Below are 24,285 nucleotides of genomic sequence, written 5' to 3'. Positions count from 1 at the left end.
TTTTGTAAATAATTTTCTTATTTTCTCTCTGTATTACATGAAGGCTTTATTAGGCAATCTGTCTTCTTTGTCATATCCTCTCACCCTGTCTCTCTGCATCTGTTTTATGTTCATGTACTCTACAAAATAAAGGTTACAAAAAAACCTGGCAACTTCAAACATGACACAAGTTTTTAATTAGCAGGAATTCTGCAAATGAAAGGCGTTTTATCAATGGGCCATAGGCACACACATCTGAAGACCAAGTTTTAATTCACCCTGTTACTGTTTACTAGAATCAGACTAATAATTAACAGCAAATCCTTGAGAATATAACTGTAAGGTATCTTTCTGGATACAAAGACAAAAAAACAACATTTTTCTTAGCTCTGCATAATGACTATACAATCAGTTTTGGAAAAAAAGGTGGTTATACACATCATGTAAGTGCTTGGTCATTATTTTTCTTACTGTTGTTTTTCTTACTGTTTCTTAATGTTGTGATTTTTTTTTTTTTATTGTGGTAGTGAGTAAGTGTGCAGCCATCTACAGTGCCTATAAAAAATATTCAACCCCTTGGATGTTTACCCTTTTATTGATTTATAAATCAATCATTCTAAGAAGGAATGTGAATTAGATTACCAAAACAAGTAATTTTAGATAAGTGTTTGCCTAAATATACAACTGCTTTAAAGTGACGGATGTAATTCAACAGAGGTCTAGCCAATTGGTGCTAGCAGTCTCACATTTAGACAAATGGGTAGCACCTGAGTGCAGTGAATGTGCCTCAAGTGATTGCAGTATAAAGACACCTGTGTCTGGAAGGTCCAGTCACTGATTAATCAGTATTCCTGGCTACCATTATACCTTGAAGACAAAATAACACTGCAAGCAACTCAGACCAAAAGTTGTTGAAAAGTATAAGTCAAGTGCTGAATATCCCCCATAGTTCAGTTAAATCCATCATAAAGAAATGCAAGAAATTTGACAAGTAAGTAACTGCCTAGATCAGGCTGTCCTCACAAACTGAGTGACCGTGCAAAAAGGAGACTAGTGATAAGACACCTAAGACACCTATGTTTGCTCTGAAGGAGTTAAAATCTTCAGCAGCTGTGATTGGAGGGGCTCTGCATACGACAACTGTTGCCTGGGTTCTTCCTCAATTAAAGCTTTATGGCAGAGTGGCATGTTGAAGCAAACTCATTTTAAATCTCAACTAGAGTCCACCAAAAGGTGTGGGAGACTCCATGGTCAAGGGGAAAGTTCTTTGGTCTGATCAGACCAAGGTGGTTCGTTTTGGCCATCAGACAAGACACTAGGTTTGGCACCATCACCAAACGCTGCATATCACCACAATAATAACTTTGCTCAGCAGATGGATTTGCCAGCCTTTGTCATCAGGCAAATCCATGTTGAAAAGCTCCAGTCCACACCTTTTTGCCGCACCAAACACAGTTCAGACCAATCGGTGTCATTTGAGTAGAAGGAGGCAGTAGCTAAGGGTCAGGTTTAGTTGAACTCCAAGCTGTTTGCTATTGTGTAGCGGCACTTGATTAAATTTCTTTATTAAGTAAAGAGCAAAGAAAATAGCTGAAAGCTTTTCATGATGGAAAAATGTTTACACTCTTCTGTCAACCTGCCTGAGAGTCACAAGGACAAGTTTTTGTTGTTGTTGTAATCTTTGGCAGTATATACAATGGAGGGGAAGCTTGGATTAAGCTCTCTTATAGAGGCAGTTTTATCAGAACTAGGCCACATTTCTTTATTATAACAAGACCACAGAGCCACATTGAAAGTGTTTCATGACAGAAAAGACATTTTCGCTCCTCTACTGTCATGCCTCGGTATCCCATACGGTCTCTATGGGAGCTTTCCAGATGAATGTGAAATATATTACACAATGGATTAATGAAACATTTTATCTGGCTTTTCAGGTTACACAAAAACACCATCCCCACTGTGAAGCATGGTGGTAGCAGCATCATGCTGTGGGGATGTTTCTCAGCAGCCAGGCCTGGAAGGCTTGTAAAGGTAGAGGTTACAATGAAAGGGGTAATATATAAAAATATCCTCTGTAGGACAATCAGTCTACAAAAGAACTAGGGGTTGAGAAAAGATTAATTTCCCAGCAAGACAATGAGCTGAAGCTTACAGCAAAAGCCTAGACCTCTATCCAACAGAGAGTTTATTGCTGGACTTAAAAAGGGCTGTTTATGCCCAATTCCTGAGCAACCTGACAAAGCTTGAGCAGTTTTGTAGAGAAGAATTAATTAAAATTGCCATGTCCAGATGTGCAAGCCTGATTAAACCTATCCTCGCAGACTCAGTGCTGTGATGGCAGCCAAAGGTGCATCTACTAAATACTGACTGGAAGGGGATAAATATTTATGCAGTCACTTATTTTACGTTACATATTTTTATGTAAGTGAAATATCTTCATATAAAGCTGTTTTTTTACTTTGACAGTAAAGAGTTTTTTTTTTAATTATTACTTGTTTGACATAAAAGCCAAATCATATTGACCATGATGCATTTATAAAAATTAAAAGGGTAAAACATCCAAGGGGTTTAATGCTTTTGTACATTTCCTTTTAACAATATGTTCATTCATGAAAATGTAACAGATGGTGTCCTGATAAGTGGACAGTTTTTCAGTTGATGTGATTCTCCATCTCCTTTCTCCTTCCTCCAGGGAACTCCAGCCAGTTTTGTCCGCTACAGAGTGGACCATGACAGGTCACCGTACAGCGGGAGCATCTTTGATGTGGAGGAGGAGAGTGGTAGAGTTATCACCAAGGTCAACCTTAATGAAGAGCCCAGTGTTACCTTTAAGGTGAGTGGCTGTTACTATGGTTACATTAGCAATGACATCTTGAATGTCATGGGTCTGTGCTTTAGACCATACATGAAAACCAACAAAGCAACATCCACCTAGACATTAACCTCATATTCAGAGCTCCCCTGCAGACTGGCTGCAGTATACAGAGCATTCAGAAAGTATTCAGGCCCCCTTCATGTTTCACAATTTTCTTATGTTGCAGCCTGATGCTGGGGTGAAAAGATTCAGGTTTTTTTTTTCATCATTATACACTCAGTACCCCATCATGACAAAGTCAAAACTGTATTTTAAATATTTTTCAAATTAGTGAAAAAAATGAAATATCACATGACATAAGTATTCAAAACCTTTGAAAAAACACTTGAAATTTAGCTCAGTTTCCTCCCACTTCTCATCATATTTACTGAGATGTTTCTACATTGGAGTCCAACTGTGATAAATTTAATTGACAAGGCAAAATAGGAGCACACTCAAAAAATCCAACTTCGTAAGGTGCACGACCAAAAAAGACTTAGAATAAACCTGAAGGGTCAGCTTTTGAAAATGTCCTTTCAGGTTCTTTTCATTCTGGGTAAGACTGTACAAAAGACACAACAAATGTGTTTCGATATGCAGTCCTTTGACACAATCCCACTCCACCCTCACATTTCTCTGTGGAATTGGTTGACTTGCTTCAGCATAGTCAAGTTTGAAAATGCTTTTAACCTGCAGTGTCAAGGGGTGAGTCTGGGGAGCTTGTCTTGATTATGCTAACTTATTTATGGAAAAGTTTGAGCAAGCTTTTTGTATACTAATAATCCTTTTTCTACTTTGATGAATTGTTGGTTCGATTTTCAAGATGTTTATTTATTTTTTACTGGTAGCCAAGTTCAACTAAAACAGTTTGTAAGGTGCAGAAGCTTGAGAATGCCTACAGCAAAATTCTCCTTAGAATTTAGTCAAGAATCAGTGTCTTTTTTGGGTGTGCTTGTGAATAAATCAAAACTGTTGCAAACCAGGGTTTTTAGAAAGAAGACCAATAAAAGCAGTAATTTACATCAGTGGTTCTCAACTGGTGGGTCGCGGGGCTGTTTTCAGTGGGCCACGAACTGGTTCCAGGGGGGAAAAAAGGCTAAATATCTCTGATATTGAAGCCCTAGGCAGACATCTATCCATGTACTTTATTTTGCAGGAAAATTAGTCAATTCTGATTGTTTTCTTGAGCTCTTCACTTATTTATTATGTTATCTTGAATGGAAATATTTTCAAGAAAGTTAGTTTTCATATGATTATTCATAAATGTATTGTCACCTTTCAACAAAACAACCAAAATGTGTTAAAATGGTTAAACAGAGTGAAATAAAATGTTTGACCTCATGGCTTGTTTTTCCTTCTTCAGCCAAGGTGTAGAAACATCTCATCAAGTTCAAGAGAAATGATTTCAAGTGTTGTTGCAAAGTGTCTGAATACTTATATCAATGTGATATTTCAGGTTTTTATATTTCATAAATCGGCAAAAATGTCTAAAAATCTGTTTTCACTTTGCCATTGGGGTGCTTAGTGTTGATTAATAAGAATATTTTTTAACTGTTGCATCAGGCTACACTGTAAGAAATTTTGAAGAAAGTGAAGGGGGTCTGAATACTTTTTGAATGCATTGTAGGTCATAATCCCCTACTTCTCCATGCGAACAGATGGGACACTGGTCAAACGAAAGTTAAACTCTATGGTAGCCAGATAAGCAGGATAGAGGAGAAAGGTGACATAAAGCATTACAATATGGTCACTAAACTTTCCACTTAACACAACTTTTCTGCTGTGGACTGTACCAACTAAAGGCCTTGATGTGTTCCTTGGTTTACAGAAAGGTAAAGCGTTCATTTAAAGTTCACCATCCAGCTCTCTACCCCGCATGTCTTGCCTCCAAATTACTTCTCATGTCTACTATGTCAGTGCCTGTCTTAGGGATACTTTGGCCTCATTTTTTGACACCAGAAGATTGTAGAGGCACATTGTCCATAATATAGCTAATACATACCTAGAGATTTGATAATATTCTCTTATTCACTGATGCAGGGTGTGTCCATTTATAGCTAGTATTTAATTACTTCACTTAGTGGGAGGGAAATAATCTGTTCCTTGAAGTTGATCTCTAGCAAACTGAACCCAAATGTCCTTGACAGAACACATACGTACAGTTAAAATCACAAATTAACAAAAATGGCTGAGGCTGGTGCTCAAGTATTCAAGAGGAGGGCCAGTGAGACATGTTAGGTTAGAAAGGTCACTCTGCACATGTGCATGATCAATACTGAACAATATATTGGTATTCAGTGGATAGCTGCACTGCTAGTAAAAGAGCAACAACAGTTATGCATGAACGACACCACTGATTCCAATAAGACATCAGTGTGACACAAGATCTCTGTGTTATTCATTAGAATGCATTTTGGATGTTCAAGAAATAAGAATTCGAGACCTTTTCGAGACCTTTAAGTTTGTAATACTGATATCTTGAATGGAGATTCTAATGAAACCATAATAATGAGGTGTACAATTGATAAGAAATTAAGTAAAACAGTATTTTCAGTCGTCATTGAGATCTCAACTTATAAGACCCAGCATGAAACTCATCTACCTGTCATAACTGATATTTTCTGCTCTGTTTTGCCTGTTTTAATCTTTTACGTGTCACTAAAAAGATCAGCATTTCATCAATAAAAGCTGAAAATGTCTATTTCACAAATGTTGCGCAGCAGTCAAGTGTAACACAATTCAGTGGTTGAAACCTAACCACTGATGGATAATATGCAGCCTGAGAATGTATAGGAAATTTACTAAGTGTAGAAAATACAATCTTCTGTGACTCAAAGAAGAAGTGCTTATTCACCAAAGGAGCAATCATCTATCATCATCTATGATTCATCTTGAGCGAGCATCTAATGCAATGAAAAGATTTGAATCCACCTATGCGGAGTTATACCTGCATAATAGCAGTTTTATGTAGCAAATCTTCTACAAATAATAGAGAAAACAAGTTCTTCTTAGAGGCTGTTTTTGTAGCTTTTATTCCCATTGGAGGCCACATCTGAACTATGTCAATCAACGCAAGTGGAGTGTCCACACAATGGTCTGCCTTGGCTCGCTTGTAAGGAGTACTGCGGCACTGATTTTCTTCCAGATGGGGAGTTTCTGACTCCCTTTAATCCCACTATTCAGGCCACCAAACAACACAGTTTCTTTCTTCCTTCTTATCTTATCATTATGTCAGTCTCCAGGTCAGAGAAGTCGATCTTCTTTGCAGTATTGGTACCTGCATAGCTTAAATCTTGGGGGAAAGACTAGCTGAACTATGAATATGAAGGGGCATGATATGAAAATGAGGATTGTTTTCAGCCACCACATTCAGTGTTCTAACCCCGTAATCAGCCAGATAGCCATGTCTCGCAATTTTTAATAAGAGGATTTCTGCAATCAAATCTGCACTTGTTTCTACATCAGATTTCTAAATGAGGGCCTCTGAGATGTAAGAACAGTGTGGGTTGAGTTTGGGAGAATTTTATCAAATGAAAGGGGTATGGCAGTAGATTTACTTGCGGTTTCACCTCGCATTTGCTACATCACAAACCTTCTTGTAAATACACTTGCCTGTTTAATTAAACTTTATTTGTATAGCACTTTTCATACATAGAACTGTAGCACAAGGTTATTAACACACAACAGAAAATAAATCACCCACTACCCCCCATCCCAACCATCCCCAACCCTCATCCCCAATCTGTAGTCCATATAAAACTATGGCAACTATGACATAAATAATGGATTCCTTACAAACAGGAACGTGCATACCAAGGAAACACCATCTTTGAGGAAACACCGGAGGTTAGGCTAGAATCTTAAAACAAAGTGATGGTAACTTAAATTAAAAAACAAAATGAGAGGTTACTAAAATAAGAGTAATAACAAAATATAGCTCAGTAAAACTGTATAAAATAAGTAAAAAACAAAAAAAGAGAACTTGGTAAAGTTATGATACAAGGATAGGCTACTAAATGGCAATCCTAAAGTTAAGCTATAGTGAGATAAAACCTAAAACACAGACAAAACCAAGATGATAAACTAAATCTTACATAAAAGCCAGGCTAAAAATGTAGGTCTTGAGTTTGCTTTTAGAAACGTTAACATTAGGCGCAGCCCTCAGGTCTTCAAGTAGGCTGTTCCACAGACGGGCTGTAGAAATAAGAAGATGCCTCACCGTAAGTTTTAGTTCTACCTTTGGGGACTGTTAACAGAGAACTTCCTGAAGACCTGAGAGCTCTACTGGGCTCATAGGGTAAAAGCAAATTAGATAAATAAGAAGGGGCAAGACCATAAAAAAGCTTTAAAAACTAGTTAAAGAGTCTTAAAAACAATTCTAAAACAGACATGTAAGACGTGTGTCGATGGAGGACACCACTAGGGGGGCAAACCAGAAACTTAATGTGTAGGATGTAAACTATAAACATGGTGACAGTAATGATAAAAAATTCTGGGCTTAAATCTGGCATAATTAACAATCAATAGTAACATCGGATCAGTTTAAGGGATAGATAGCCAGATTCAAAAATAACCATCTGCTCTGTCTGCTCTGCATTTCTGACTCTGTTTCCTCCGTGCATGGATTTGGTACGCTTTAATTGGTGACCATGTTAACCAGTGACCTTCGACAGGCTTTGTTCATAGATGTCACTGTTAGAACAGCTGTTGAAAACAGAAAGTGTACTCAAGAATTCATTCTTCCAAGGCTTTCATTGTAGTGTTTTTGGACTTTTTATGCCGTTAGTAATGTCAGAGGACAGTGATAGAATCTGGAACAGGGATGAGTAAGTAAGGCAGAGACATTGGGGAAAGGAGCCACAGGCTGCATTTGAACCTGGGCTGCCAGTGTAAATGGGGGTGGTGGGGTGGCAGTGGCGGCCTAACCACTAGGCCATCTGCGCCCCTCATTATATTGTTAAAATACGCCCAGCAGATATGTCGTTTACAGGGTCATTCATACCCCTTCTCCACAAAGCCAGCTCCAGGGCCAGACTAGACCTGGAGCTGGTTCAAAGTTGGTTTGATCCAAGAAACATCAGAGAACTGGTTTGCTTTTCCACCGGCTGGAGCTGGATGGAGAGCTATGTCATTACATCACTGTACACATCAGTGTGAGTTCCCATCTTACCAGCGTCACTAGAGTTTCTAGCTCCTCCCAGCTGTCTTTGTACTTCATCTGAGTACTATATCAAACATATGATGTAGAATCAGTATGCAGCTATGTGGAGTTGAGTTCATAATGCAAGCTTGACAGGCAGCTGTTAGCATTTTTCACAATCGGTGGAGCCAGTTGGTAAATCAAATTCTTGCCAAAGCTGGTCTAGAGAAGAGCAAGAACCTTTTCATGACAAAGCAAAGTCTTCAGTGTGGTTCTTTGCACTTCTGTCAATAACAAAATGTCCATTTTTGATCAGATTCCTTCTATAGCACATCCAAGCCGTCACTGTTATTTAACAGCTTGTAACTGAACTACACCCATAGCTACAGCCTCACTCTCTTCAAATAAGGAGTCAATGAAATCTGGCCAATCCGTCATCCATTCTGGACCAAAGAGGAGTTGGTGCTATGCTGGAACATGTTTTCTGGCCCAAAGCCATGTCTTTGGCTTTGGGGGAAAAAGAACCGGTGCAAGATTTCGCACTGTCTCAGAATGGGACCTTGAACTGGCTTCTTGGAAAAGGGGCCATGGTTGCACTGACACTCTGATCGTATTTCCATTGTTTTTACAGGTTTAAGTTCTAAAGCATGACTTGTCCATCCCAGCTATTTTGACTGACATGTTTGTGGCTGTCATTTTTCCTTCTTTCTCTACACTACCCTTATCACACATGTGCATACTGCAACTCTGTGTCACCTTTATTTTTGAGGACGTGTGCAGACATGTGCCAAATTAATGCAGGTGACACAGGGCAGCTATTATACTAACAGTAATTCAAAAAGTACTGTATGAAAAAAGAGGAGAACATGAAGAAAAAATCTAATTTTAATTGTAGAAGTAGCAGAAATTGAAATAAGAAAAGATGAAATTCAAATTGAGCTTGCGTCATATTTGTGTAAACAGCTTCTTTAGAAGTCAAAGAGCATTTTAGGGCTCTGTTGCTCTGTGATCTTCCCTTGCTTTCCCTGTGTCTCTGACTGCTGATATTGAGCTCTTTTATTGATAGAACAAATTCTCCCCTTGTTGCAAGGATAGAATTTTGTAACAAGTTAAGGTGACCTTACACAGTCACTTTTGTAGCTGTGAACAGAGGAACAGGTGCTTCAGAGGGTGAGGGTTGGCGATTTGTTGTCTACAAACTCATGGAATCTATCTACCTCTACCCTGTATTCCTTCTCTTATACTTTATTACTTTTTTCCTGTTTCTTTAAATATTTGTCTGTTTACTTTCTTGCTGCCTTCCTCCCCTCCCTTCCCTGCTTTCCCTCTAGGCTCCATTCTCCACAGTCTCTGAATGTAGATCAATACATTTATACTCGTTCTCTGCAAGCTTTGCAGGCTGCTCGCCAGATCCTGTTTTGCCAGTCAGGCTGTATTAGCATGCAGAGCACATTTACAAAAAATACCTGGCACACTTAGAAAGAGAATTATTTGTGTTATGGGTAGTATGGATAAAAAATAATAATACGCTCTACACTGGTGCTTGCACTTCCACAAGTTTGTTGCTAAAGCTTGTGTTCTCTCTCCTGCTGTAGCTGTTCCTCATCGCCTTTGATGACGGCGAGCCGGTGAAGACTAACAGCACTTTGGTCGAGATCACTGTCCTTCAGCCCTCTCGTATACCGATCTTCACCCAGGAAGAGTACAGGTACGTCTCCTTGACACAAATGTTGAAGGAGCTGCCTCTGCACACATCAAAGAGCAGCTCAGACTGCAGGAAAAGGCTGCAGAATCTTAAAAAACGCCTTGACACACATTTATATCTGTGGCCACATCTTCCATTAACTATCAGCAACATTTACATTAATATTTCATCAATTTGCAAATGAAGTATTCTACCTTGAGCTGCTGGCAATGGCCCTGAAGTCTCTGTTCCTTGTGCATTTATTATTTTCTGATATCGATAGCGATGTGGACATTATTATGCTCACGTTGTCAACCCTCAGTAAAGTATCCTCTTCTCTCTGATTCCACGTCTCCCTAGCTGTCACGCTCTCTTTTTCCGTGTGTGACTGATTAATGAGTTTGGGGCATAAATATGCATCAGCGCCTCAGGCTAGATGCTGCAGATCATCGTTGCTGTAAACCGCATTTGTTTCTCTCTGAGGGCAAAGCAGGGCTTCCCTCCGAGTTTATTAAGAGTCTCTTTTGACAAGATTAAGTGTTTAGACTGTTAAACCATCATAGGGAGATGCAAGATGTTGTGAACATTATCTATAATGCTAGACACAATATATATATATAGCTGTACTGGGCCACGGCTTGGGGGAGTTATGCCACTGTGCATCAAGAGGAGGCCAGAAGATATTTATTATTAAACATAAACATAGATTATTAACACCACGCCCAAGTTTGAAACCCTTTCATGATGAGTGAGTGCTACCATTAGCAGTTGTTATCTTTTGTGTTCTCTGCAGTAGACATCCATCTGAGATCCAAACCAGGCTGTAAAGGTCTAATGGCAAAGTTTGTCTGGCACAATGCAGTCTCTGGAAGCTTCTACTAAAGCTTGTTTTAAAGTCAGGAGTCTTGGCAGAATATCATCTGTAAAAGAATTTGATTTGCCTTTATGTATAAGACAGGGATTGTGAGCTCTGCCCAAACTGTCAACACATCATTTTAGGTGTGCGCTTGTGAGTTTGCTTTTACAGATTGAATGTGTCCTTTTTTTAATCCAGCACTTTGTGTGTGTGCTCACGCTCCCCCATTGCTCAGCTTTATTCAGTGATTGAAACGCAGGCACAGCAGCATAACCGTTGAAAGGCCATTGATTAACGCCTTGAATGAGCGCTCTGTCTGGCACACATACAGAAGGTCGGCACCATAGGCCCACACCTCTATAGGGTGTCACATTGATGATGCTCAGCACACCCAGCAGCGGGCCTGCTGTAAATTGTGAGCCGTGAAAGCATTAGCCAGGTGCTTGAGCCTCTCCTGCTGGAGGAGGTTGTCTCCGGCGGCAAGCGTCCAATCTGCTCGCTCCACGATGAACTATTTTCCCATTCTTCGCCACTCTATCTCTCTGCATCGTCCTCACCCCCGAGGTGCTTTCCGAACACAAATCATTCTCTAAATGTCCACAGAGAAGATCTCGTCTGTCTCGGTGAAGGCAGTTAGTTATAGCTGCAATCAGGTAAGTTATGCCTACAGCTCCAGAGCACACAATTAAAACAACTCTGCAGAGCTTTGGCTGACTTAATGATTCCTGCTCCTGCTTTATGGTTGGTCCCATCCATCTGTCAGAGGGAAATGAGAGGCTCCCAGTCATTGTTGGCTTGAATAAATGCTTTCTACAGTAGCAGCTACAGTAGCAGCAGGTTGCCACTTACTCTTCAGAAGGTTTGAGCAAAACACCGTATGCTGTTTAAGCACAAACAAACGTGAAGGTCATTTGTTCAAATTGCTTGGATAAACCACAGCTAAAATACTTTTTGCTCCCATTTTCCATGCAAAACTTGTGAAGTCTTTGTAAAGTGAAGTTCAAAATTTTATGTTGGAGTTAGGCTGCTGTAAACATGCAAAACACAAAGATCTTTGAGTGACTCAATTTTGGATTTAGCACATTAGAAAGTTTTCATCTCTTTAGTGGCTAGGTTTGATCTGGGCAGGGCAAAATGTAGCACAGGGCACTATGGGGATTACTCCACCCCTACGCTACAACAATATGAAAGCACTGAGCAAAAATTCATCTAAATAGTCTGCTGGTAGCTGATGTCACTTCCTTCACTGAAAATTAGCAGACAGCCGTGAGGTAAATTTGCCAAATCTTCTAGCCTAGGTAGTCTATGGATCATTAAAAGCATCATAACAGAGAGATTTGTGACAGAAAACGGACTTCTGTCTCTGCTCTGGCAGAGAGAAGGGCAGCCACTCTGGCCATAGTTCAGGGGGGAGGCTAATTGCTGGAGAGCGTGTCTGTAGCTGGGTTTCCCTTACAGTTTTCACAAAATAAAAGGCATATTTCTTAAATTTCGACTAAGTACACTTGTGCTTTGAATGTGTTTCCATTGAAGCAAGCAAGTTTTGGGCATTCTTTGCAATTCTTTTTTTTATGTAAATATATGGAATAAAATAAAAGGCACTTCATGTATCTGCTCTTATTTCATCTTTGTATTTAAAAATGCATTATCTATCACGGAGATAAAAAAAAAAAAACATTGTGATGTATGTTTTTTGTAATACTGTTCCTACTGCTAATACAAGATTTGTGAAAAATACAAGAGTACCTTGATGCAGACAAGATGCCCGACATACATCCAATCCATACCGGAAGTCTCAACCGGAAGTCCGTACGTCTAAGGTTAGGCTTAGGCATTAAAACCCGAGTGGTTAGGTTCAGGGTAAGGCAGTGGGGAAGGTGATATATTTGAGATCCAGCACCAAGGGTTAGGGTTAGGCGCTGACAGCTGAGTCCAACAAAAAGAAGAAACTTCCGCTTGGGACTTCCGGCATGGACTGGATGTATAGCGACGTCCATGTCGGCCATCTTGACTGCAGTTGGGTCCCTCTCGAAAAATTAGAACAAAGGAGCAAGTAATTTGACTTTCTTTTTAACAAGTGCATCTTTCTAGGTCTGAAGCTGCTGATATTGCCAGAATAAGATTCCTCCTTTGTTGTCATATTACTGTCTTTTTCCTAAATAAAAGCAAATATTAAGCAAATGGGGAAATTCAAAACAGACTTAACAGCCACTATAATGGGAAGCTGAGTGCCAGTTAGACATTTATTTTCAACCTTGCAACAGCATACACTAATAAGAAGCACTCTGAATATTGGGATTTGGGGGTTTGTATAAGGATTCAAAGAAAGTCTATCCAAAAGACATGATTTTTTTTTTTTTCAAAGATTTTGTTTGGGGGATTTTTTGCCTTTATTAGAGAGCAATAGGACAGTGGAGGAGTGGGAAACGGGGAAGGGAATGACAGGCGGTAAAAAGGCCACAGGCCAGACTTTTCCAAATAATGTTATGGTACAGCTATTTCAGCTTTCTATAGAGTACACAACTCATTAAGTATAAAAAGTTGCTCTTTTCCAAAAATCCTTCAACGAGCTCCTATCTACCCTTCTACGTGGGAGGAAAAACTCTGACATTTTCAAACAACCTGATTCCCCTTTGGCCTTTTCCATTGTTTATGTTTTACAGTCAAAACTTTAGCAATCCTTTGGCACTATTAATTTTATCCATACTAGATTAAAACTACCAGTACTATTTCTCTGTATTAATGTATGAAATGTAATTGGACTTTTTAGACTTATCAAAAAGCAGCCCTTCTACATAGTGATAAAAGTTCACCTTATGTACCATAACTTATGTGGACTTCAGAGTGTTTATTTAATTTCAAATTAGAATTGCAATTAAACTTAAGCCTACATTTTATGTTTTGTACATATTTTAGGGATATATATGCATAAATTTAGCAGCTGAGTCATTAAGCGTCTGTGTGTGTCTGTTTAACATGGAACTCACAGACACAGCCCTCTAGGGAGTCTTTAACATCAGGCACATGTGGAGGGAATGAATATTTATTTTCCCCTGGTTGTGTGTCTGGAGTTGAGGGGGGGTAAGCTGCTATCTAACACAGCCCTACCATGTGAATCCCCCCCCACCCCCCCGGTACTGTGGCCACTTCTCCAGCCCGATGTTACAAACCTGTGGTTCGAGCTGTTTTTATTTTAACTGTGCTGCTTATCTCCCCCACAGGCTTCCCCTCCTAAATCTACTCTAAATCACATGAGACTTCTGCCTCACCGCTTCTGAGTGTGTCATTTTTGCTCTCCTCCTCTTCTCCCCGTCCACCCCCCCCACACACACACACACACTAAAGTAGCCACATCCCCTGAGTTTTTCCTCTCAGCTTGTATCTCTCTCTGTCACTTTCTTTCTCACTTTGTCTCCCTTTGCCTCTCTTCTTGCTGTACAGTCCATGTCCTTTAATTTTATGCTCAGTGAGGATAAGGGACTTCTGTCTGTGTTTGGGATTTCATTATACACATGCAAATATTTGATCGATGTATTTTGTCTATAACAACCTTCTTTATTGGTTTTAAATGCTGGTTTACCATCACTCAACTATCATAAACTATTAATAACTGTAGATTAAAAGGCAGTTTTAGGTGAAGACGTCAACTTTTTTCATGGCTTGGCATTTTCACATTAAACTGGTAGTTACTTTTAAAAGTCAATTTAAAAGTGCAAACATTTTGAACAGGGAGAAGGACATCTACCCTATCTCCACAGAGTGCCCAGTTAGCCTGATTGCAGCACTATGTAGCTTTGGTAGCAGACTGCAGCTCTATCCTTAGAGTGGCTAAGAGATGCAAGTAGACAATGATAAATGGAGTAAAAAACAAAAAAGAGACAGGGACTGAGCAAAACACCTGACTTGTGTTTATATTTGGCAGGTTTTACTAGGGGTGGGAATAACTAGTGGCCCCACGAAATGATATTATCATAGTACTTGTGCCACAATTTGATATTATTGCGATTTTTAACATTTTGCAATACTATATTGCTACTATAATATACTATATATATATTGTGATATATTGCAATCCATGCCATTTTTTTCAACTGTTAAGCCGATTTAGCATTAGCCTTGCCTTGATTTGTATCATATTACTGCAGTATTGTATTTTCATGTGGCACCCATGTGTCATGTCCATGTTGTTAATGCCCTGCTTGCATTCCTAGTGTCCTTTCTCTGGTGCTGCCGTATTGTTTGTACTAACTTTCTCCTGCTGTATGACCGTCACCTCTGCTGACCTTACTGGACAAAGGGCCCAACAGCATCATCAAGTGGACAGAAAAGCAATGGATGCTTTTTTGCAAAATATCGCGATACCATGCTGTATCGATTTTTTCCCTCGCTCCCTTTACACATGTCAGAGTGAATGAAACTGAAGGCTGCTGAGTGAGCTGTGTTACTGTACACCACTGCCTAGAAAAGATCTTAAGGTCTTTTGGTAAGAAAAGCATGCATAGGCCTTTTTTTAGGGGTTTATCAGTGAAACAATTAAAATCTATGTTGATTTTTGACCATAGTGTGTCAATTTTTGTCTTCCTTGTGTCCTGAGGGGGCTCTACCTTTCTTAGGTAAAAGTAGGAGGGGCTCACAGGAAAAATGGTTGGGAAATACTTGTCTAGAATGTAGGTATTATGATCTGTGGCTTGGAGTAAAGCAAAAAGGCACCTTATGCTAAAAAAGCGTTATCACTGTCTTATTTAAATTGATAATTATAGCACACTGAGCGAGAAAAGTTTCCAACAAAGTTGGCATGCACTTTCAGAAATAAGCGTATTACCACCAAAGAGGACTCAGTCTCTCTTGTCTTCATGCCTTTTCATTGATACACTACATGAACAAAAGTATTTGGCCACACCAGTTATTTATTGAGTTCAGGTGTTTCGATCAGCCCTGCTGCCACAGGTTTAGACAGTTTAGGCTATTTCAAGTGATTTTATTAAAAAGTGAAAGCATTTACAGCAACAGCAACTTGACCGCAAAGTGAAAGACCACAAAAAATACAGAGCTGGTTCAATGACTGCTAAGGTGCATGGTGTGTTAAACGCTTTGCTGATTTCAGTTCTAAACTTCTACTAGCATTAATGTAAGCACAAGTCCAAGTCCAGATTTGGCGGCATCAGGAGAACATTACCTGCCTGACTGCATTGTGCCAGCTGTGAAATTTGGTGGAGGAGAGATAATGGTGTGGGGCTCTTTTTCAGGCACCTTAACTCCAGTGAAGGCCAATCTCAATGCTTCAGCATACCAAGAAATTTTGGACAATGCTATGCTTCCAACTTTGTGGCAGCAGTTTGTAGAGCCCCTTTTTCTATTCCAACATGACTATGCCCCAGTGCACAAATCAAGGATTATAAAGACATGGTTCAGGCGCACCAGTAGTCGAGTGGTTGGGGCGCACGCCATGTGCGCAGGCGACCCGGGTTCAAATCCGGCCCGTGGCACTATTTCCTGCATGTCTCTCCCTGCTCTCTTCCCTGTTTCCAACTCTGTCCACTGTCCTATCTAAAAAAGCCAAAAATGAATCTTTAAAAAAAAAAATATATATATATATATAAAATAAAGACATGGTTTAATGAGTTTGGTGGGAAAGAACTTGGCTGGCATACACAGAGCTCTGACCTCCACCCTGTCGAGCACCTCTGGGATGAACTGGAACAGAGATTGGAAGCCAGGCCTTCTCATCCAACGTAAGTGCCTGACCTCATAAGTGTTTGACAGAATGAATTGGCACAAATTGCCACAAATAGGTTACAAAATCTTGTGAAACGCCTTCTAAGAAGAGTTTAGGCTGTTAAGGCTGTAAGACAGGAGCTAATTTCATATTAAAGAGCATGCATTTGAATATATTATCATTATAGTTCCTGTTGACGTAATGGTGAGGCAGCCAAATACTTTTTTCTTTATGGTGTAAATCTGTAAACAAACCATGCCACCAGAATTTGTTTCATTTAGTCAATGTTTTATGACCACTGCTTTGTGCTTTCTAACTTCTTTAACGTATAACTGCCCCATCCAAGGTGTAAAAGTTATACCCAGGCTAAAGCAGAGCTTAAGTCCAACTGGTGCACAAGTTTTAACTTCAAGTTGGTCTTCACTTCCAGTTTGATATCAGGTGTAATATTACACCCATGTGTATGACCAGCTGGTGCACTCAAAGTCCCACGTTATGCTGCTTTAAAATATTGGATCAGTTCACCTGTGTTTTGGTACCAGTGGTGTTGCAACAGGAAGCCATATCAGTGCATCTGCATCTTTGTTTTTTCATAAACTAGACCAAAACAGCTACCTCTGCATTATATTTCAAAAGTTGCTCTTTTAGCTGATTGAAGAGAATCTCATTAGGGAGTGAAATGTCATGGCATTATTTATTCTCTTTGCTGTGGTTTTTCTGTAGCCTCAGACAGCAGATGTTGTGCCATACCTGCAGCATTAATATGCAGTCTGGCATATCCAGAGAAGAGCACTAGAGTCTACTACATTATTGAGTCATACTCTTAGTTATACTGCTTGCATAGTAAACGGTGTCAACATCTAGCATTAGTACAATCAACAACATGCTGCCACAACTTAGGTTTACCGCTAACAGCTAATAATGCTATTAGTGACAGTTTGTTAAAATTACTGTAGTGTCTACTCCATGCGCTGATTACATACTCTCCGCCATATTCCACATAAATTGAGCTTTTTTCAGCCTAGAGTCATATTTAGCTTTTTCCTATCTCACTGTTAGGCTTGTTACTCTCGCCATTAATGTGAATGTCAGTGGTAATAGCTCAGATGGAAAAGTATGTCTCTTTTCTGCAGTTTCTGGATGTTTACAGACCAGAGGGACTGCCTACCATTGATTTAATGTTCTCATCGGTCAAACTCACAAATGTCTGCACAGTACCTGAAGCAGGGGATAGATTCAGCCAGTCGCAATGGACTCTGTGAAATTAAAACACAAATCCAAAAGAAATAAATAACTCATCAAATCATAGGGGAAACATGTTTTCAAGGAAACCAATGCTGCTCTTTTCCTTTCATCAGCTATTCTTGAAATTGGAAGAAAAATGGCAGTTAAAGGAAAATAATCCATCCGTGCCTTATTTTAGTTCAAACAGGGCTATAATTCGTACATATTTAAGCAGATGACATGCTTTCTTAGCATAGAGCTCTTTTAATGGCAGCCCTCTTGCATCTGTTGTTCTGCCAGCCATGTATACAAATGATACAGGTGCTTACTGCCTACTCACCCATGTTCTTTACAGGCATTTAAAGGGTTAGCTATAAACCCCACAGTGATGTCTCCTACACAAACCCATCATTACAAACCTACATTTGTTGAAAAAGGCAACCTCAACACTCAATTTCTTTGCCAATCTATCCATCTATCTATCTCTACGCCACTGTCCTTCCTCCCACTCTGAATCACAGCTTTGAGGCGCAAAGCTCTTTCGTGTTTCTGAAGGGCATGATTGATTTTCAGTCACAGGTTTGAATCCACAGCCCTGATCCTTGAACCTCTCAGCACCAGGAGTGAGCTGACCTTTCACTTGTCTTTGCTAAGTAGGCAGGCATCACTTCCAACAGACGCCAAAGTCACACTCATTGCACACATCTCAAATATCAGCAAAAGGTCGATGCTGAAAGCCTGGGCAAGAAAAGCTGCGTGACCCATTATTAAACACTCACACCGACTTTTGGGATAATTATCAGAAACAATAAAACATTTACAAGGATTCAGACTCTAAATCAGTGCTTGATGCTGAGGAATTAAGATGTTTGAATTTGGATTTCTGAGCACCAGGTCAGCTGTTTGCTAAAAGAAGTGTCAGACTATTCAGTTATGATCTGTTTTATCATCAGAAATAAATCTATGCAGGTATATTTCTCCTTTTCTTTTCTTTTCTTTTTGTTGTTTTTTGGGGGGTTTTTTGTAAACGAAAAAAGGAAAATATTAAAACAAAGTCATTATGTATCTTCTTTCATCAGTTTGTGGACTAAAAATTAGAAAACCAGTGTCAAGACACAGACTAATTACTCTTTTTTGGGGGGCTGTTTTTCATGTCTCCATTATCAGCAGAGAAATGACAGCAAGCAAGAACACATGCAAAACTAAAGTTGATTAATGGAACATGTAATAAAACCACAATAAAGATCACAACTGGAAAAAAAACACAATAAGTAAGAGCCAAGTTAAATGTCACAATGTCCAACTCATCTTGTCAGTCCAACAAATGTCAATACATTTTACAATATTATTACAGAAGCATGGATTAAAAGGGCAACCGACAGTAGGTGGATGGACGGATGGACAGACAGACGGATCAAATTATATATCGACCAATGGATGGATAGATGGTTGAATTATATATGGATGGATTGATGGATGGATGGATGGATGGATGAATGGATGGATGGATGGATAGATGGAATTACATATCAACTGATGGATGGATGAATTGCTTCTTTTTAACTTCTTCTAGTGGTTAGTGGTTACTATCAGTCTTCAGTGATATGAAAAACCGGAAATGCTTTTCAAAAGCTTTACAGCAGGGGTCGGCAACTAAGTTTGGCATTGGGCCAAATTTTTATCTGCCCAACTCAATGGCGGGCCAAAATTACATCTTCATCAGGCAAAACCTGTCTTTCCTACTAAAAAAAAAATACTTTTTTTCTCATCTATACTATTATATCTCTTACAAAAAATGTAATTTAATAAAGTTATTTATTTAAAATCAATGAATTTGCTACAAGCTAGTAATTATTTATTTATTTGATCTTTGAGCCAAACTTATTATTTGTTTTAATACAATGAAACAGATTTTGCACTTTGTCTGTTACAGTGGCAAACAGAGAGCGATTTTCCTTTTTTTCTCCTTTTTCTCAGAGCGCACATGTGCCAATTAAGTTCCTACCTCAAGCCAGTGTGCGTCTGAAGTCAAGCAGATGCTACTTTATTTTATTTTATCATATTTTTTCACAACTTTAGAATAAATGTTCTGAAATCTGTGTGGAATTGTCGTTTTTGTAATAGCAAATATATATATTATATATATACATATATATAGTTTTTAGTCAATGCTATCTGGTGGGCCAGGTATTTTTGGCGGAGGGCCAATTTTTGCCCGTGGGCCACCAGTTGCCTACCACTGCTTTACAGAATCTTTTAACCTTCTGTCACTGGGTTAGAATATTAAATAGATTTTAACCAGTGCGATTGTTTCTCTTGCTGATAAATGAATTAAAAAGAGTTATCCATGAGGTCAGTGACTAGTTCTACATACTAGTAGCTATTTCTAGTCCCTGCTTTCTCCAGTGTCTGTGTTGACAGTGTTTCTACTGCAAGGATTCACCCTCAGTAATACTTTTTTCTTTTGAAATAAAGTTTGAGGAGATTTTTTCAGCAAACACTTCTTTTTAATGTGCACAATTAGATCAGCATTATAGAAGGTACCACTTTGTCCACAGGGTGCACCAAAATAGCCATTAAAGTTTCTCAGAGTAGCTCTGTGCAAATGAATAGAACATCAGCAATTACATGCAATGAAACAGTGTTTTATTGTATTCATCGCAATCATACAACCACCTTGATGATGTAAACACTTGCAAGTTGTTAAAAGTAGAATTTCTGGTCTCAACTTTCCATGCCATTAATATTCATGAAGCGTCTCTTTAATTATAGTTTGCCACTCCAACACAACATTTTTGTAACTGATTTGTCCTGCAGCACTCTGCTTGTTAGAGAGGTGCTGATTTCTTTCTGTGGGTGAGGCCTCCAGGTGCTGGTGTGCTGGAATAGATAATTTGGGACAGGAGTATTAATTTGACAGTAAAACATGCAGGATGGCACCACTATCCACCTAGCAACATGTGTTATTGAACTGCGAGCCTCAATGACTACCCTAGTTTTGCCAACACGCCCGTCCTCCAGCGTCCAAACATTGGCTGGCCACGTCTCCTCTTGTGTGTTAAATGAGCCGCTGGATGAAATGTGAAGTGATGTCCTGTGGGCTGACATGGCTAAGCTGGCACAGAGCTGTGGCACCGTCTGGCTGCACAGTAAGTGTTGTTTCTCTGGTTTGGTTAATGTTTTCCATCATGCCCTCGAGTATATTTTTGATTGAGGCCTCTTTCTTTCTTTTGAAAAGCTGAAAAAAATAACTCACTCTGAACACAAAAGAATTTCTGGGTCTGGTGGGGCAAGATAACTGATCGGGGGAATAGCTTAGGGAGAAACATGATCAGAGGGGGGCTGTAAACATCGTTTTTTTTATACTCTAGAAGATAAGATATAATGTGAATAGTTGTTTAGTATCACTTTGTGTCAGAGGTGTTGCATTTCTAAAATGTTTGTTAGCAGAGGAGCTTTTTTTGCAAAATCCTCTTAGCAAGTGTGAGTCAGCAGCTCATAAAGAGTGTGTGCTGATATCGTCTGTGTGTTGAATTTGGTTTACAACTGAGAGAGCATTTGCTGGAGGTGGTGATGAATTGTTCATTTGTACGCACATTTTAGGAATTTGCAGAGCCCTCGATTGGTATGAATAAAATGCATTATAGTACAAGTTTTCCTGGATAATGTTGTGTTTTGAAGCTTCAGGGTTTTAATATTTAGCATAAGCTGTTCAATGCCAGAGAGCTGGCATGTCAGTAAGACACTTTGTGATAGAAAATCCACTTTTAGATGAGCATTTGATGCTAATTAGTTTGAAATTGCCCTGCCTACTTATCAGATCAGATATGTTCTTGTTTCAAAAATTATGAAATATACTGCAAACATTGCAAAAGAAAATCACAATCAACCCAATAAGACGTTGCTCAGATACCACAACTTAGTGAGCTGTCAATCACATGCAATTTAAGCACCGTATCATCATAGATGCACAATGGAATTACATATTCTCAAAGGAGAAGAGTTAGCCTTCTTTTTCTTTAATATTTAAGCCTTTGATATAAAAAAAATACGCAATATGCAATTAGCCTTTTCATGGTTATTTATTCCTTTAATATCCCCAAGATGAAAATAAAACATCAAAATGAATTGAAGACTTATGTCACAGAATATGACTACCATGAGGACGGCAATATCTTGGATGTTAAAACTGAATCAAAGGACTCTATGTTCTGAAGTCTAGTCTTGTTTTGTATAATGCAGCATTTATGCAAACCATCCCACCTTTTATATTTCTGCTCCTGGAGGTTTATAATTATTGGTTAGTTCACCTGAAGCAAAAACACAATTCTGTGTGGAGTTTGCATGTTTACCCTGTGCATGTGTGGGTTTTTTTTTTTCCAGCTTCCTCCTGCAGTCCAGAGACATTCTAGTTAACGATTGACCCTTAATTGCCCGTAAGGGTGAGTGTTAGCGTGACTAATTGTTTGCCTCCATACTTAGCCCTGTGATTGACTGACGACTAGTCCATGGCGTACTCCATCTCTTGCCTAATGACTGCTCAGACTGGCTTCTGCCCCTCTGCAAATCCAGCTGGCATATTCTGCATTGATAATGGATGGGTTTGAATCATAAGTTTTCTGCCAACACTGTAATCCATTTGAAAATATTTAAGTGTTCCCTTTTTTTATGAATTACTCTGCAACATCAAAAAGGACAGATCTTATTGGTTCCATCCTCATGAGCTCCTATACATGTAAACTTTCACCCCTTTTAGAAATCTGTTTTCACTTTGACATTAAAGAGGTTTTTTGTCTTTTTTTTGTTTTTGGTCTAAAAAGCCAAATTATATAGCCCATGATTGATTTATAAAATCATTTAAAACATCCAAGTGCTGAATACTTTTATACGCACTCAAATGGTGTCGAGTTGGATTTGGTAACTCTTTTTATTTGCGTCATGGAAAGAGTTTCACTGCTTTCCAGATGCAGTATGACCTCCTGTGACTTTACATCAGTTATTTTGTAGATAGAGTGTTTTATTTCCAATAGCAGGTTTCTATTTTAGTTGCTGTCACAGAGCTCTAGTTTAGGATGTGTGCTCCTGCACCCTGAATGATGTGTTAATCCAATTTAATCGTATTTTCTGACAGGAATCATTAATGCTCTAACCTTCATGCAGCTGTGTCATTGTGGCCTTTTTAGACACTGTGTTCACAGCTGTTCGGCGTTTTCCTCACTTCTAGTAGTATATAATATATTCCCGGTAGAGAATTGCCAAACGAAATAGGTTTGTAATACTCTGGCTGTCAGACGCTGCACTATTTTCTAAACCTTTTAGATATCCAGAGTAGTTTCAGGATATGAGAATGGCTTTTTCTTTATCTGTGTTTCTTATTTACTTTTCTCGCTGCAGCATCTCTGCCCCTCTTTGGTCCTGCCCCAACATAACCTGTAATATTTAAAGTTCACCCTTCAGTCAATAACACACTACAGCTCAAATAAAATTACAGTAAATGAGGTGTTAAATTTCAGTGTGAACTTTAGTTTCGAAGGAAACTACATGCTCCAAAGGGGAAATATGAAATATGTTTTAAAGGTCTCAGGTGCAGGGAATGAAAAGTTTTATTTGTATATTTCTCAAAGTCAGACACTGGATACTGTATTTACACTTTGAACTAGCTCAGAGTACAGTTTCTGACATTTGCATGAAAAGGAATGGAGAAGTATTACAGCAGTCATTTCAGATGGTTAATACACTAATGAATTTTGAAAACCTTTATTAAGATTCAGGTTAAAAGGCTATTTCCTGTATAAATCATGCTTCGAGTCTGGGCTGACTTTGCCTTGGCTGTCACTATCATTTAAAACTGCAGTCTTGATAAAGAACCCGAGCGCTGGATCCACAGCAGTGTCTCCTTTTTCTATCTGCTTACCCTCAAAGGGGAGCTAAAACACATTCCCTATGTGTAATTAAGTTGGAGTCAGAGGGGCGTCTGTTTGTCGCTCTCCTAAATTTGCTTCCAGGCAGGAACAAACAAGCTAACACCAGGGTGACATAACCGCTAACGAACACACTCTCAAGCACATATCCACCTCGACAGTCATCAAATTAGACTGATTCATAATTGCTGCAGAAAATGTGCAGCGTAATTCCACCATCGGCAGTCAGGCTGAAATGCATTTGCATGTATTCATGAGCATTTGCACAATGTTTATGACGATGTTTGCAAGTGAGAAAATTACAGCTAAATGACTTTTGTCTGCCTTTGTTTTTGATGAGACCCTTATGCAGCTGCATTTTCACATCCAGCATAGGCACACAGGGCCTCATTTACCAGTACCCTTCAAATCTTTTCTTTAATTTGTTATCAAAAAGCTCCCGCACAAAGGGTAAGACAGCCATTAAGAGTTTTTTAAACCACTGGTGTACTTTTTCATCATCAGTGTGGATAACTCCCTACCAATGCTCATAAAAGTCACAGAAATTTGGAGGCTGTGGCTCCATCTCCTTCACAAAACTGAGGCCAAGTAAAGGCAAGAAAAGGTTTCTTGAACAGGCAAGAAACCTTGAACAGAACCAGCTTCATGTTTAACAGCCTTCTGTTGAAGCTGTGTTAGGAATTTAGAAGGGTTAGAGAGAGATACAGAAAAACAACAGAGGGGAGAAGAAAAAAGACTCGAGAGATGCAGTTAAAGAAAGAGGGAGGAGCAGAAAGAGAGAAGAGGAAGATACAGAGAAAAGGAGAGGAATGTGCATAAAAGGAAAATTGGATGCAGAAAAAAAATGAAGATAGAGGTGCAAGAACAGAAAAGAGGATGGTGCGGAAAAGAGAAAAGGGAGATGCAGAATG

General features: G+C 39.1%; 1 protein-coding gene across 1 annotated transcript in view; it reads left to right on the top strand.

The window, feature by feature from the left end:
• Positions 1 to 24,285, top strand: part of pcdh15a (protocadherin-related 15a) — a 340,713-nt gene that overhangs the window by 240,311 nt on the left and 76,117 nt on the right. The window contains exons 23-24 of the mRNA XM_041789646.1: positions 2,672 to 2,812; positions 9,569 to 9,681. Coding sequence (XP_041645580.1) covers positions 2,672 to 2,812; positions 9,569 to 9,681 — 254 coding nt within the window. The remainder of the gene's footprint in view (positions 1 to 2,671; positions 2,813 to 9,568; positions 9,682 to 24,285) is intronic.

The sequence above is a fragment of the Cheilinus undulatus genome, linkage group 6 (genome assembly GCF_018320785.1).
Source record: "Cheilinus undulatus linkage group 6, ASM1832078v1, whole genome shotgun sequence".
Classification (NCBI taxonomy): Eukaryota; Metazoa; Chordata; class Actinopteri; order Labriformes; family Labridae; genus Cheilinus; species Cheilinus undulatus.
This window is presented reverse-complemented; position numbering and strand designations above follow the sequence as displayed.